This window comes from Pinus tabuliformis, chromosome 4_2 (assembly GCF_031772625.1).
Source record: "Pinus tabuliformis cultivar Carrire ecotype Pingquan chromosome 4_2, CPIR1, whole genome shotgun sequence".
Classification (NCBI taxonomy): Eukaryota; Viridiplantae; Streptophyta; class Pinopsida; order Pinales; family Pinaceae; genus Pinus; species Pinus tabuliformis.
In genome coordinates this window covers 722,307,284-722,325,199 of record NC_142304.1, presented here as the reverse complement: position 1 = coordinate 722,325,199, position 17,916 = coordinate 722,307,284, and the positions used below count along the sequence as shown (strand labels likewise).

Here is a 17,916-nt window from a genome sequence, read left to right as displayed (position 1 = left end):
AAAAACAATATTACAATTATTTCTTTGTTTTAATATGGTTTTATATCATTAATTTGCTATGCCATTTTTAAAGTTAATAAGAGAAATCAATTTTAGAAGGATTTCTATGAAATTCAGTAAACAATTCTATTATATATGGAATCTGATAAATTTATTATAGAATATAAAAATGCTCTGTAATATTATATTATAAAATGTTAGGTTTATTATAGAGTGTAGGGTAAATGAGATATGTAACACCAACGTAGATCCATTTTAATTCTAAATCAATCAAGTGACTAGAGGGATCAAATCCCTTAAGAAGTAAACCTTTCTTCAAGTTTTGCACTAAAAAAATATGTTGACACCTTGATAGATTTGATCCCTCTTGGCTCTTAATATATCTAAAGTTAAGATGGATGTAAACTAGTATATATAAATTAATTTCTATCTCAAGTCTTACAATCAATGCCAACACCAGGCACAAGGCATCAAGCATTTCAATTTTATTAATGTTTTAAAACATCGATAATATGAATCAAATGTCGACTGATAGTCTGTGAAACCCCTAGCTACGAGTGCTTGGTCAAAGACTTAGGTCGTTTGCAAGCTCGTGTCAAGATCCCATGCATGTGGATTGAGTTCGTGACCTCTGCTAGGACAAATATTGATGTTTTAAAGCATCGACAACGCAATTTGAATGTTTGTCGAGACTTAGTGAAACCCCTGGCTTCCAACGTCATTCAAATACATGGGTAGCCCGTAAGCCCTTGTCAAAATGGCACACATGTGGTTTGAACTCGCGACGTCCTCTTCGCCAAAACTTGAAAAACCCTAGTAAAACTTAAATGATTTCACTCAAACTCTAAAGCGCATGTAGACCGAATTTCTTGACATTTAATCAACAACTTCATGCACCTCTTGCAAAAAAATTCAGTCTATCTTTACTCTGGCACTGCAACCATTGCATGAATTGTTCTTAAACATATGGAAGTTCAAATCATATGATCCTCACACCAACAAGCTATGAAGAAGATGGCAATTTAGTGAATTTAAAGCTAAATAGATAAAACATTTGATAAAAACAAATCATAATAAAACATCTCTTTCATATTGAGCTAGAGAGCACCTCTCAGCGCAATAACATAATATTAATAAACCAATAAAGAAAACAAATGAGTCCTAAGATGACTAGCACACTTAAGTTGTGGCTTGACTAGCCACGATCCAGGGCATCTAAGTCGTCAAAATCATGTGGGTCACCTGGGGATTTCATTGACATAGGCCACACCAACCTTTAGCATGGTTAGATTTTTGCCCACAGAATTTCAAATCGATGAACTTTACACGAGGGAATGCCTTAACCTAATACCCTATCACCACCTACAGAATTTCAAATCTATGAACTTTACACGAAGGAATGCCTTAACCTAATACCATATCACCACCTACTCTATGCCCGATGTGCTATTAATAAAAATATTTTAACAAAATCAGCATAACAATAAAAAAAATAAATAATATAATAATAAATAATTTATATTTTGATTTCATTTCGACCTTTCTTTACGCTTAGTAAATTTTACTTAAAAATGAAATATATTTTATAAAAAACAAATAATTTATAAAATCTCAAATGTCATAATATATTAAATTATAAAAAACAGATAATTTATAAAATCTCAAATGTCATAATATATTAATATGTATATTAATGTTAAGATATGCATCTCTTTACTTTAGTTTACTTTCCCATGTGGGCCATTTTTGAATAATGGAAACCATATTTTCCAACTTTAAAATTGACTATTGTCACATCAATGACCAAGATAAGTGTTGCAGCTAAAGTCTAAAGCTATTGGAAAATCTCCTCAATAACGTTATTTCTAGGAAATTGAAGTGTATTTCCAACGATGGCCACCAACTTAGAAGATAAATCTAATAATGAAGAAAGGAATCCCGTACCATACTGGTTAGTGAATCGACACAGATAAACCACAACTTCATGAAAACATATGGCATATAATAATAAATCTTCTAAATAAAAACTACATGATAGCCGTTAACTTTATATGTTTGTACTGGGTCCCATTGTGGTTGGGTTCCTTTGACTGGCTGCACGGAAAAGTAAATGTTTTAAAATATTGTCGTTTTTAGAAACATATTTACTTTAATATTTAAAATCGACCCCCACGATGGGATAGGTGACTTGCCGAGGAGTCTTCGTGTTCCACTTTCGATAAAGAGTTTTTTATAAATATTTTGACCATAACCGTGATTATTTTATAGGTAATTAAGGGTGGGTTTTGATAAAATAGAGTATTTTTATTATTATTATTTTTTAATTTTAAAGTTATCATTAAGTCAGACATTAAATTCGTGTATAACTCTTTTTTTTTTTTTTTAACAAAAGACCCATTTTAAAATTAACTCTATGTCTGTAAAAACATACATACTCTATCCCTGATTTTAAATCTATAACATCTTTAAAAAACTTTTTTTTAACAAAAGACCCATTTTAAAATTAACTCTATGTCTGTAAAAACATACATACTCTATCCCTGATTTTAAATCTATAACATCTTTAAAAAACACACATACAGTAGTTATTAAATCCACTCACAAACAAAAATTAAAAAAAAATTCCCGATAAAAAAACAAAATTAATTTCGTAAGGAGCATTTTGCATTATTTGGGACAAGGGCATATTCTCGGTAGAAAGGTTTTATTAAATTCTAAAAAGCACCGACTGTGTCTTTGTTACACACAATCCAATCCACACTGATTGGTCTATTAGATCCGTACGAGTGTACTGGAATGCCTACCAGCTTTCTCTCTTCTCAATGGTATCTAGTTTGGGTGATCCAATATATATTTAACAGTACAATAATAAATATTGTATACGACGAATTTTTATGAATACGTAAATGTTAGCTCGAGAAAGTAAGAAAGCGGGAAAAGCGGGTGAGTGGGGCTCATGCTTTTTCCACCAATTGGTGCAATTATAATGAATAAGAATTAATGATAACGTATCGCCTTTTTATTTAAGATATCTCAGGAGGTGGTAAAGTATCTTGAAGAGTTTTAATTATTATAATTAATAATCGAGTAAATTATATTTAAAAATAATATTTTTTATTTAAAAATAAATAAAAAGATAAATGTTGTAAAGTATTTTGAAGAGTTTTAATTATTATAATTAATTAATGGAGTAAATTATATTATAAAATAATAATTTATAAGCAGAGTAGAGTAGTTAAATAAATATATAAAAAATAAATTTTAATTTTAATTAAGGAAAAAAAATCAATAATAATTTTTTTATTTGGAATGTGGTGTTATTTGATGGAGTAAGAACAAGTTTTTAGGTGTGTAGATATGTCTACATGATCTCACCTATGTTAAGAGAAAAAATAAAGATCGTAGATAGGTTCATATTGTAAAGTCTTTATATTAAAGGGGTGCTAACTAATATGATGTAATGTTTGCTCCCACATACTGCAACATTATGGTTGGAACAATGACTCAAGTTTGAATGGCTAATTCAAGAAGCAGAAGAGCGAGGAATTATGAGCAAATAAAGATCATTAAGCTCTACATCAACTCTTACACCCCTTCAAAGTCTTGTCTCTTACCTTGATTCTAAGTTTCTATGTTGTTTTATTAGATTGGATTACCCTAATATCTCTTTTGGTTAAAAAATGTGAGGGTAAGCAATCTCCATCTACAATTTCTTAAAGTCTTGTGCACTAGTTATAGAGGTCTCCTACCAATTCTTCTTTCTAGGTGGGTGATTATTATCTTAGTTTATGCACTATTTGCCTTGTCATCAAGTCTCCTATTTGTCCATCATCACCACCTCCGTATTGTGTCATCTAGCCAACATCCTCAACATACAATGGTAAACTCTAAAAGTCAGGTATGGCTAGAATCCAATAATTATGAGTTCATATAAGGGTCTAAACATGTTTTTAAGAATCCCTTGCTCCAAAATTTCCCTTGGTGCATTACCTGAGCCCAAATTGAAGCCATGAAGACAACATCTAATTATCATTATCATTTCTTTATTGTGGTTAATGCTAATGTTTCCCATATGGAAGACATTTTCAAACAAAAGGGTGAAAACATTTTAATGATCAAGTGGAGGTAGACTTCAAGGATTGGGTGTTGGATACAAGGCTTTCATGTTACATGGATACTAAAATATTTAAGCTTCTAAACATCTACTCATTGAATAAATCTTTGATATCATAGTTGGTGGAGGAGAGATCTCAACAATAGCAAGCTCTCCTTTATAAATTAGCTTCGATGGGAAAAAATGTAGTCTACATAATGGTGTATAATATTAATATTATAGTGGAAAACCCAATGAACACCCACCACAACTCAATGACAACAATGCTTATAGTCCATGTGGAAATCTTCGTTAAACTATCTATTTGTTTCAACATAGACCACCTCCATTAAACATGACATTATTTCCTGTTACAAAATTAGAAAGGCAAAAAGATTTTCATATCTTTGATAATTACTTGTGATGTTCTTGTTTTCTTATTATCTTCTTTATGTCTTCTTTAACTTATTTTCATCAAGCAACTATCAAAACATAAATGCATGAAGATCAAGACAACAAAGGGCACAATGTGTAGGCTTTCAACCAGGGAAAAACCCCTCTCCTAGGGGAAGCCCAAACAAAAAATTATCTTCTCTTTTTCAAGAACCAAATCAAATGAGACAACCAAGACCCTTAAACCAACAAAAAGTCCTCCAACCCACCAAGTCATCCTCTCCAAGTTAAATTAGTAAAGGTCTAGTCAACAACAAAGTCAAAGTCAAAATCCTCACCAAAAGAGGTCTCAACCTTCCTTCCACTTATTAAATGTTGGTCTGCCCCCTCAACCCTGCAATTTCACATTGCTTACCTCAGTCCTCTCACACATGTGATAGAATATGAATAAGATTTCAGTCTTCTACTTCTTTGTTAGCCTTCTCTTTATGCAAAAGGATATAACCCTTCTCTTTATGCCTCTTTGCACCTCTTTCTTCAGTAGAAGTTGCAGATCGAATTGATGCTTGATTAGACACCACAATAGGTCGAATGTTGGTCTATATAGTGGTCAAATCACCTTTATGAGGCCAACTTAATAGATGTTGAGGAGGAGGGACTAGACATATTTTTTTTATATAAACATATATCCTTTCTTGACATAAGAAGCCCAAGAAGGGTCTAGAACATAATGACAAGGACAATGAATTATAACATAATCGTAGAATCACTCAATGGGTGCTTTGACTTGTAACCATAATAAATAGAGCATGAAACCTATGCTTATAAAAATAATTTCGTTGATCTTTAAAATGATTTTATTTTCTTCTCTTTACAAATACATAAGAATTACATTATGCCATGAGCCAAACAACAATTATGAAGATCGATAGTAGTTACATTTTTAACTTTTCCATCTACTAATAAGTTTAAAATAGAAATTGCTATTAAAGGTGCAATGTACAATGTTTTTTCCGAAGAAAAAATTGTAATTTTATTCAACCTGAAAAACAGAGACAAAATTGCATTTTGCAGATGCTAGAGGGAATTACAATTACATCGGCCAAAACGCCTACCAAAATGAAGATCTCAATTCTCCATAGTTAGCATTCCTCCAACCGGAAGTCCATGAAACATCTTTAAAAAACTGGGCACAGGCTACCCAGATAACCCCAGAAAAAACCTAGAGCAATCAAACCTTAGCAAAAAAATGGAGGAAAGCTAAGATACCAAGAACGCACGCCCACCAAAACTAATAAAGGAGAAAAAATGAAATCATGACACCCCCATCAAAAGAAACCTTGACACATGCCACCCAAAATGCCCAAGAAACCCCACAAAAATTCTAGCGGAAATTTCTGGAAAATGCCAATAATCACGATAGCGATGATAACAAATACCCATGAAAATAAAACACCATGAACCCACACCGACAATTCCCACCTCCATTACAGTGGAAAACAAAGGCACAAAATTAGGGATAAGATGACTATAAAATTGCCACACCCCAACCCCCTCAACTTCCTTCACAAGATCTAGGCCAATAGCAGAAAAAAAAAATCACAGAATGAAGATGAGAATGGAAGACAACCATGCATGAGGCACAACATCATGGAAACGATGAAATATAGTAGCAACTATGATGTTTGAACCAGATCTAGGAATAAGAAAAAATATAGAGGGTTGCAATGGCAAGGGTTCTTGCTTTTGAGCCCCTACTTTGGGCCAAATCACAAAGTACAATGTTATAAGGTTTATGCATTATAGCTTTAAGTGTATCACATTAAATATAAGATGTAGTTTGATGTGTGTAGTACATAGCTTTCCTTGGTGTTATATACATTATGTCACACCCTTCTTTATTTGGTTTGATGTGTGTAGCACAAATTTTCTTCTTAGATGTGATATACATTGTATCATACCTTTCTCTAAATCTTGAACGATATGCATTATATCTCTGAGATGGATGTAAATAAAAATTAAATAATTACATATGTGTATATGGAAATATGATAATATTTGTCAATTAGATTTATGTTGTTGGTTAAGAGGTTTGATTGGTTTCCTTTCCACCTAGGTTCAATTCTCATAAATGACATGTAGATCTTATTAAAACTATAGTCAAAACCAACTTTGGCTTCAACCTTAATTTAGGAGATCAATTGTATCTATCTGTCTTGAGTAGTGTATAGAAGAAAATAAGCATTGCTAAGATAATAACTAATTCGCATGAGCTGTCTGAAATTGGGAGTTGGTCAATTCCTAAGATCATTTGGTCAATTCCTAAGATCATTTCCTAAAATACCAAGGGATAAAAGAGGATGTCGCCCTTGTGATAAAGAGGATAACAAGGGGTTGTAAATGAAACACACTTTCTTTTAAACTCTCCAACATATACCTAGAGTATATTTCAATTTCATACCATTTGTCACAATAACAACATTTTTAGTTTTTGAACGCAACAAAATTAAGTGATCTTAGGATACCTCTATTAATAATTTATGAATATATCAACTAAAACTTTAAGAAGTTATAAACAATCTCTTAACTCAGTAAAATTAAATAAACCAATTTTAATTTTAATAAACATTAATCATTATTATTATCATTAATATAAATTTAATTATTTATATATCTAATAAAATTTTCTATTAGCACATATTTAACACATATTATATATATATATATATATATGCAAAATTTAAATTTAAATTTAAATGTTCTCGATCTTTTTTTAAAATAATATTTTTAATTGACATTATTGTTTACCATACTAATTGTTAATTTTTATAATTTGATAATAATATTCTTTAAAAAAACTATCTTATTTATAAATAAAATATTTTAAATTAAAGTTAATCTTTATTAAAATTAAAATTATTATTATTATTATTAATAAATAATAATTTTAAATTAAAAACAACCTTTAATAAAAAATAATAATATATTTAATAAAAAAATTATTTTACAATATCTAAAATTTTTACTACTTAGTTTAATGATTATTTTTATTCGAGAAAATAATCTTAAACATTCCTCATAAAAATTATATCACATAGAAAATTTACTCATTCAATTTATTCAGAAATAAATTAAAAGATTAGAATCATTATGCACCATCTGATATGATGTTAGTAAAGTAGTCTTCTTAATTTTGAAAAATATCAAACTATTTATTTGGCAATCCAATTTATAAATTAAAAAGGTTTATAACATGAGTTTGATAAGAATTTATTAATATATCTTTTTAGTTCATTATATTTTTATAATAGATATAGAGTTTATATTTTATAGATTCTTATTACAACTATGAACCATATGAAATACACCTATAATTCATGGTTTTAGTTTTAATTTTACAAAATATTAGAAATAATTTATTTATTTATTTATTTTTTTCAGAAAAAAAAAAAAAAAAACATAATGTATTATATTGAGATTATATAAAGGTTTCAAGCTATTTGATGCTGGAAAGTCTACTGGAAAGTCTAAGACCATAGGATACAAAAATTGGAGGATGAGATCCTCAAAAGAAGATGTAGAAGCTTTGTATAAACAGATACAAGTTGTTGGGACCCTCATACATATTCGGAGATGAAGATCAAAGATAGATATGATCAATAACTATACATCTACCTATCACCAAGGATATGATCAGATGAATGCACATTCACAAAACAGACACAGCCACGTGGACTTGGATTGGCTTCACAAAGCCGTCCTCCTCATGCTTTTCACTCACTGAAGGGTTGAAAATAACAAAATAGTCATCTGTCAAATCTTATACCCATGGTTTCAGGCCAAAAAAAATCGATCACAGACTGAGGCTTGACGCTACTTACAAGATCTAATGGACAAGACAATGCATCATGCCAACTCAGACGTATAATACACTAAGGAACCACCTTGTAACAGTTATTTGGACATGTTGTGCCTTATCCATGGATTTTCTAAAATTCGTTGTTCATTTACTTTGATTCGCAAGAGAGAGTACTAATAGAAATAAAGTTGAGAATATTGATTGGTTATTACCATTAATTAATTTTAGTTCATCAAAATTCAGAGAAAAAAAAAAAAAAATTATTTTAAAATTTTATCTTTATATTGGAGAAACTTTTTCTTAAATATTTAAGAGATTTTTTTTATAAAAAAACTTGTCATTTTTATTAAAAAATTGAATACAATTAAAATCCCCATATGCAAATTATAATAAAATTATAATATTACATAATAATCTCACATTTCATTTTGTCCTGTTAAAAATAGTACTCAATTTTCTATTTTTATATTTCTTTCTTTTAACCCGCTACCACCTCCGAAGAAAGTTTCATAGTGAATAAAAATAATTTAGAAGTTGAATGATCTTGTTTAACATTGCTATTGATCTTTGGTTTTCATTTTTAAAAAGCGTTTGTTTTGGACTTCTTTGACTATTAGAATTCCTGCATGTTAATATTAAAGAAAAAAATACCTTGAAAAAGGTGATTGATTCTATACTGGATTTAACTAGAAAATATAAGTTGAAACATACATTATTTTTTTTTATGTGATTTACAACTATTAATGAGCAAGACATATATTAAGCAGAGCTGTATATACTCACACTTTTAACAATATGCTGACTCAAATCCAACGATAAACCTATACAATTCCAATACATTTACTGCCCTTTTCTACCATTTACTGCCCTTTCGGGGGCTGCCGCGCTCCTATTTCCCTGTCACGTCAGGGCTTCCATCATTTTTTGGGAATCTCAGTCTAATTTCGCCCGTGTCTCGGTACCATAATTTTATATGACCTTGTGAGCCAGTGTTTTGTTGATTTGTTTTGAAGATTTTATTTTATTTAATAATTTTCCTATTGAAGCTTCTGCGTTCCGATCCTGTGGGTATGAAATCTTTAATGGTGTTTCCTTTACATTATTGTACGTTTAACCTCTGATTGTGCCGCTGCGTGTTTTCACATTACTAAGACGGGTATTGTTTTGACCCCTTTTCTTTCCACACACATTCCCGACCGATGACTAGGAACTGATGTTTCTCCGTTGCCACATATTCCCCATTTAACACGGAATAACTCATCACTGCGTGCGGCTAGCGGCAGACCGTGTTCTGCACGGCTCGCCTCCTGAGGGCCACGTCCTTTCTTTTGTGTCTGTGAGTGTGAGTTGTTTATGGTAGTTGATTCTAATATTTGTGGAGTTATAATTTATTAATGTATTGGGATAGTATGGTTCCGTCGTTAAATTTAATAGATAATATAAAATTTAATGAATGACCTATACTGTTCGTATATTAATAAAGTTAGAATTCTATGATATTTATGGAATTATAATTTTAGCTATATACAATATATTTTAACTATTAAATTTAATAAATAATATAAAATTCAATAAATAACATATACTACCTAATACATTACTAAAACTATAAAACTATAGCTCTACGAATATTGGTTACCCAAGTCAAAATGGAATCAACTGTTCTATCGAGGTGACAGGGTTCACCGAGTTGACAATTGGGCTCATCGTTATGTTTCGAGGGTGGTGCCGGTGCTTTAGTCAATCATTTCTGAACCCGTTGGGTGTTGTAGTTATCGTGAAGTGCCTAGGGTTTCGGACGGCAACATCATGTATCGTACAAAGGGTCCACGAAGACTTTAAGGTCCAACCAGGTAGGAGGTTGTTTCTTTGGCAAAGTCGGTTCCGAAATTTATAAAAGAGGGTACATATTTAATTCGTGTCTGGCTATACATTATTTATTTATATATAAGTTTAACATCACATCCATCATCACATTGGGCCCACGTTAGTCATAGTTGTGAGGAAGCTTATCAACAATTTTAAGCTATGCCTCATAATATGCTGATTTCTTTTATAAGATAAACTTTCCAAGATTAATATCTATCACTAGTTCTAAATCCTTGCGCATTATGAAAGATGGGTAAGAAATACAAAATTATTCCATGAAAATTGCGCATTATGAAAGATGGGTAAGAAATACAAAATTATTCCATGAAAATTTCTTGCGTTTTATGACTGGCTTTATGATTTATGATTGCAGGGAAATGGTATATGCTTTTCGATAAGGGTGCACTAGTAATGCACCCACAATAGTCAAAAGATATTATAATGGATAGGCACATTCAGCACGATAATACTCTTTACCCAAAAATTGACGCGAATCCTAAACCTAAAATTATTTTCTACTGGCAGGTCACATTACAGGTCCACGCGGTGGAAATCGTTCTGCGATATCATCTAGTGATTGAACGATTGACGTCCACTAATGAAGCAAAGCTTTATTCCAATATTTAAGTGGGAGAAATAGTAGACAGGAGTCCTGCCATTTTATTCTTTAACCTCCCTTGCCGTTTGCCAGACTCTTCCGACTAAAGCCAGATCACAAAGCTATATAAATATATAGCTTCCCCTGAGTTGCATACAGCAAATCCTGATATAGTATATCTGCTCTGTTATACATATTGTCAGTTACAGCAGCTCTTCGCTGCAGCCGAACTATCATCACCGTTGTGTTCCGTGTTCGAATCTCCGGCCCGTCTTTCAACCATGTCTGCCACGCTCAGAAAGCGGTGCCTAGAGCCGGAGGCTCTGCCAGACTCCACTGACGTCCGGGAGTCCAAACGCTCTTTCAATGGCATTGGCGAAGAAACGGATCTGTTTTGTCATTTGCCACAGTTGGACAAAACCCCCGAAGAAAATGAAGAATGCGCTTCCAGTGAGGATTTCGTAAGTGGTGTGATGAGAAGCCTGGAGGAAGAGATCAGCACCACATGTTCGACTTTTTATGGTCCCATCTCGGGGGATAATTCGCCGGCCTACGACATTTGTAGTGCCCATGAGGGACAAACGCTACTTTCGGACTCACATGTTGATCTGTGTTACCTCCTAGAGGCTTCAGACGACGAGCTTGGCATTCCCTCGAGCCCCCCGATTCTGGACTCTAAGAACGAGTTCTGTCAACCTCCTAAGGAGACCTTCACCGCCGAGGGTTTGTCTGAGACGCCCGATCTGAAATGGCAGGGTGAAAATTGGGATTTTGTAGAAGAATTTCAGAATTATCAACAGTTTTCTTTGTTGGAAAATACGTGGGATGCGAGCCACGCGCAGGATTATACGAACAAAGATTTTATCAGCCAAGACATGTTCTTTGAGGGGGATTTTTCTGCGGCATGGACAATGGAAACTGCCGGTTATATGTAATCAACCCGCTGCTCGCAACATTTCTTGGACGAAGACACCCGTTCTTTGAATCGGTTGGAAAAGTTTACAGCAGACTTTCCAGAATTGTGAGACATATTAATTGCACAAGAGATTTTAACATCCCATTTTGCTACAGCCTGGGGTGAATATGAGTATCTAACCTGCTGCTCATAAAACTTCAGTGCTATTGGAGGTCAAGAACGGAGTCTTTCCATCTGAAAGCTAACAACCAAAACTTCTGTTGTAAACTCCCCATGTTAAACTTTGGTGTTAATGTTTAAATTATTTGGTATATACACAATGACTTTCCTTTGCATTTTTCATTGCGGTGGCCTTTTAGCGTACGTGGATGCAGATTTACCTTTCTCTCTTTGCTAAAGTACCTCAATTTAATTTGCATCTCTGTAGATTTTCCTTTATCTCTATTTAATTTGCATCTTTATATTGTCGTTTTTAACGGTAGTTTTGTAGTAAATTTTTTATTCATTAATTCCTAAGATATGATTTAATGGTCAGGTGTAATTTGAAAGATGTGGGCTAATGGTTAAATAGGGAAATTTGGTCTCTCTTAAGTAGTTTATTTTCAAAAATATAATTTAATGGTTAATCCCACAAATTTAATGATCTAATTTAGACACAACTATATACACCTTAGAGCTGTTCCTAGATATTTTGACCATTACGGAACAATATTACCGTTGATGTCACTAAATTGTGTTTTAAATTTAGACACAACTATATACACCTTAGAGTTGTTCCAAACCCAATATATTTTGACAATTACTGAACAATATTACTGTTGATGTCACTAAATTGTGTTTTAAATTGGGTGTAAGCTCGAGCATCGGTGCACACTAAATTGCAGATGTCTCCGATTCGTGAAAACAGTGATGTATGACAAAACAATTAAAAACTGAAGTTCATCCCCTTTTTTTTAATAATTATATTATTTAATTATAATGATAGCAATTTAGAAATATGTGACGAGAAATACTGATATGAGCGGTTTGATCGATCTCTGTAAAAGAAGATAAAGAGAGCGTTAAAACAAGTTCTTGTATAATTTTTTTAAACATATCTTAAAATAGAGCAAATAATATGACACCGAGTACGTAAAAGATTAATTTTAAGAACTTTTAACCAAACAAATTAGCAAATTTATTGCTTCATCCTTTCTCATCATTGTCCCAATAAAATCGTATAGTATAATATTTTAGGTATTATGAATATTGAATCGCGATCTTAAAACAAATTATTAAAAATTATTATGTAATATTGAAGGGAAATATTAAAAAAAGTTGATTAAGTATAATTTTTTAATATAGCTAAGTAGAAAATTTTGGTAAAGTATAGTCAAATAAAATAATATACGGTAAAGTATAATATTTAAGTGTATCTGTTTCTGGGCACCTCATTGCCCCCTAAAAATTGTGATGTATTGCAGATCTTTATATTTTCTTAATATAAATCCATGATGGTCTTTTTTCCTCTGAAAAAAAAAAGGTATAATATTTAAGTATTATGAGTATTGAATGGTAATCTTAAAATAAATTATCAAAAATAATTATGTAATATTGAATGGAGATATTAAAAAACAAGTGTTAGATTAAGTATAACTTTTTTATTTAGATAAGTAGAAACTTTTGGTAAGTACCCAAGCATAGCTAAAGTCATTTAGAAGCAAATATTAGAATATCTATTTAATAATTTTCCATTTATTAAACACTTTGTAACATAAGGGGAGGGAAAACATACATAAAGTCCATTGATAAAATTATTGAGTTTATAATATTCTTCAACCTCTTAGCTTTAAACACTTTGTAACATAATGGGAGGGAAAGCATACATAAAATCCATTCATAAAGTTATTGAGTCTATAACATTCTTCAGGGCTCATCTTTCTTCAAAAGTGTCTTTTTGTCTTCAACCATGTCTCTAACAAAATATGCTAAATTTACTTTGATAAGAAGGTTCTAGCCATTGAAATTAGTGCATTCACTATCATAATCTATCCTTACAATATTTTTAACAAAACCAAAGACATCACACTACAACTATACAACCACCTTACTAGAATGATTGTTTGCCATGTACTCAATGTCTATAGTTGAAATTGCAAATATAATACCCCTCTTGTTCATCCTACTATTCACTCTACCAAATAGGTTAAACACATAATTTTCTGTGAGGCCCTGTGAAATTAAGAACTCCAACTTATTCTACATCAACAATACCTTATGCATTCATCACTATGTTTGATGTTTTTCCTTGATAGTAAGTTGCATAATTTGAAGTCCCATGGAAATATCTTCAAACCATCTTTACAACTATGTACTATTTCTTCCTTCGTTTGACATAAATCTGCTCAAAATTCCCACCACATAGGCAATGTATCATGTAATATAAACCATAACGTCAAACTTCCAATAATGTTTGTAAAGGGAACATGATATATGGACACCCGCATGAATTTTATTCAAGACTTAATCCGTCAGGGTTGGTGTGGAGGAATTCCAACAATCATTGAAGTTCGAGGATTAATATGTACATCATGTGAATATAATGCAATCCCATGATTATCTAAATCCACTATCCACTTGTGTCTGATTTTAACATGGTATTAGAGCCACTGGTTTTATGGCCTTTGAGTTTTTGAACTACAGTTTGGTGGTATTCCTTTGCAATCCTAGTTTTCCCTCGTTCTTTTCAATATTATTCCGTCATTGTTTCTCCATCGCCCATGGAAATGTGACTGTCTCTATGATGTTATTGAGCTCTTTCAATCATTATATAAATACCTTTATTCAATGGCTTTGTTTCATGAATAGAAACACATTTTGTCAGTGTTCTCCTCACTTCCACCTAGTTTGTTGTTCCTATGCTAGTTGTTAGATTGCTCAGTTTCAGATCTATGGGCTCTCTTTAGCAATCATTCTCTATGCACTTGTAAAAATGCACATCTACTACTCTGGGTTATTCCTTCTGCATGCCTTCCATTACTGTGTACCAAAATGACTTTGACAATAAGACTATATTTCTACTCAAACCCATCGCACTCTACCAAAATCATAGTCATTCTTGTATGCAGGTTTGCTATTAAACGAACAGTTAACTCGGTTGTGCTACTAGGGCAGCATATTCCTGCCTTGCTTGAGTGTTCATGAGCCATGGTTTTGTGTCCTTTCTACACTCAAATGTCTTGTAAACAAGCTTGAATATTGGACTCCTCTTGATGTAGACTGATCTCTCTCTTGTGTTTCACAACCTTTCCAACCTCATCGAGATTGATAATCACAATGATTTCCTCACAACTGTACCAATTCTAGGCATTACTTGAATGTTTTTGCCAATGAAATGAAGGTACTTTGCCAGTAATGCTTTTGGAGTAAGTCGAACAACAAGAATTAGCTTTCTCGAGAGATAAATTACTAGTCCTATATTAGATTGTTGGAATACGATTTAATTTCTACTCTTGTGCCATTGAGAACACTACATGAGAAGGACGTGAAATCTAACCATGTTACTCGAGAAAAGAGCTTGAAAGTTATTATTAATGCGAGGTTCATTGGAAGCACTAGAGTTTAACCAAAACTAGTTAAGGCTAACAAAGTGCATGTACACCAACACCCCCCATTAAGAATAACTTAAGTGAGTATGATTCAAAATGAATGAGTCTTGACAATAAGGCCATTTTAGGCATCCATGTACAATGCATGAAGAAAGCAAAGAGGGAAAACTTAGGGGGAAGAACCCCGTGAGCCCCCCCCGAAAAAAAAAAAAAAAAAAGGGAAGAAGAAGAAGAAGAAAAGACAATTGTTAAGCAGTGGTGTCCTTCACCCCAAGACAATCTCGCAGAAATTTAAACTTTTGCTCAGTGAAAGACTAGGTGAAAATGCCGGCAATTTGCTCAAAATTGGGATAGTACTGCAGATCAATGATCCCAACATGAATCAATGTTCTTATGTAGTGTATGTGGATCTCAATATGTTTGGTTCGTTGTTGCTACACTAGATCTCTACATAACTTCAGTCTACTCTAATTATCACACCACATGATAGTCGTATGATGAACGATGATACCAAGCTCAGAAAGGAAATGTTGTATCTAGATGGCCTGAATGAGGACATTGAATTCTCCTCTATATTCACCCTCTGTTGATGATAAAGAAATGGTAGCTTGCTTCTCTCTTGACCAAAAAATGGGGTCGGATCCCAAACTAAGTACATAACCAGAGGTGGACTTGCAATCAAGGTTGTCACCAGCCTGATCTAAATCTATGAACCCAATGAAATCCAAAGAAAATTTTTATGCATAATGAATCCCATAGGTTATTGTCCCCTGGAAATATCGAAGGGCATATTTCCAGTGTAACTCATGTGGCTTCTACATGTATTTGGAAGCTGCTCCTACAATGTATGAGAGATCAGGACGAGAGTGAGTGAGGTAAAGAAGACTCCTCACAAGCTTACGATACAATGTGCAATCAACCAATAGTGTGTCTTTGTCATTCTGAAGCTTTATCCCTGATAAGAAAGGTGTGGTTGCTGGTTTGCAGTCACTCATTTGAAATCATGCCAAAAGATCTCTAGCATTCTTTGGTTGAGAAATGGTAATCCCATAAACATTCTAATTTATCTCTAGTCCAAGGAAGAAATTTAGCAGGCCCATGTCTGTCATAGAAAACTTCTTATGTAATGAATTTTTAATCTCAATAATGATCGAAACTAAACTACATGTTATCAAAAGATCATCTACGTAGATGATTTCCTCCTCAAGATCACCATGAAGAAAGTCATTCTTTACATTCATATGTTGCACCCTGCATCATCTTGCTGCTGCAATGTAGAGAGCTAACCGAATGGAATCCATTTTTGCCACCAGAGAAAAAGTCTCATCATAGTCAACACCATCTACTTGCTAAAAACCTTTGGCCACCAACCATGCCTTATATCGACTAAATTTCCCATTTGTTGCTTTCTTGGTCCAGTGAACTCACTTGCACCTGACAAGTTTACGATTGGAAGGTAGGAGAACCAGGTCCAAGTTTGGTTCTCAATGAGAGAGTTGTATTCCTCATCCATAGTTGCTTCCTATTCAAGATGCTCAGTTTCTTTTGCATAGGTCTGTGCAAAATATGCATGCATCATATAACTGTGCATGGGCATGCATGGCTCCATATCTAAGAGTTCTTGTGGAGCTTCCTCAAACTGAGGTATAGTGGCAAGATCATCTATGAGATCATTCACGCTAGACCATTTTTGGGTTGAAGTTAGTGGAGAATCTTCTAAACTACATGAGGAGATATTATCTCAATGTTCAATAACTAGTGGTCCAACAGGTGTCACAGGAAAAGGCCCATCTCAATCAAAATTCTAATATGACGGATCATCTGCATACTCATGAACCAGTGGTGAGGAAAACTTTGTAACAAGTTCATCTAGTGGTGCATGCAAAGCATCTTCTTCAAAATTTACACTCCTTTTGATAATGAGCTCTTTAGTGTTGATATAAAGCAATTTGTACCCTTTGAATTCACCAGAATATCCAACAAACATGCATTCGCTCTAAGGGTCCAAAGCCTTTCTCTTCTCTGTAAGAATGTGGTCCCATGCTCGAGATTCCAAAACACAGAAATGACTAACTTCAGGTTGCATGTCAGTCCAAGCCTCAAAAGGTGTTTTTACAATGACAAATTTATGAGGAGATCTATTATGGATGTATGGAGTATAATTGAGAGTTTCTGCCCACAAATTTTATGGAAGAGATCTCGGATGCAACTTGTAACTGACCATATATTTCAAAGATCTATTCTTCCTTTTGGCCACCTCGTTTTGCTGTGGAGTGTAAGGAACTGCATGCTGCAATGGTATGATTGTTTCATTACAAAGATTGTGGATAACTTGTTGACATATTCCTTTTATTATCTGTGTGGACGATCTTGATGTGTTTTCCAGAATTATTTTCCACATGTGCTTTGAAATCTTTAGATGTTGAAAAACTTCAAACTTGAGTTTCAATAAATAAACCCAAGTGAATCTCGTGTAATCATCTATAAATGAAAACACATATTTTTCATTGCTCATTGAAGGTACTAGAAATGGACCCATGAGATTAGTGTGTACAAGCTCCAAAGGTGAAGTGCCTCTCTATGCATGCCCCTTATCCAACT

General features: G+C 33.0%; 1 protein-coding gene across 1 annotated transcript; it reads left to right on the top strand.

The window, feature by feature from the left end:
• Nucleotides 1-10,853: 10,853 nt before the first annotated feature.
• LOC149171595 (uncharacterized) lies at nucleotides 10,854-12,070 on the top strand. Its single transcript, XM_089427519.1, has one exon. It carries the CDS (start codon nucleotides 11,094-11,096, stop codon nucleotides 11,745-11,747), a length of 654 nt encoding a protein of 217 aa, XP_089283645.1. The 5' UTR covers nucleotides 10,854-11,093; the 3' UTR covers nucleotides 11,748-12,070.
• The last annotated feature ends 5,846 nt before the right edge of the window (nucleotides 12,071-17,916 follow it).

Bases quoted from the DNA above. Each gene is read 5' to 3' on its own strand.
- LOC149171595 (XM_089427519.1), top strand. From the start codon at position 11,094: ATGTCTGCCACGCTCAGAAAGCGGTGCCTAGAGCCGGAGGCTCTGCCA.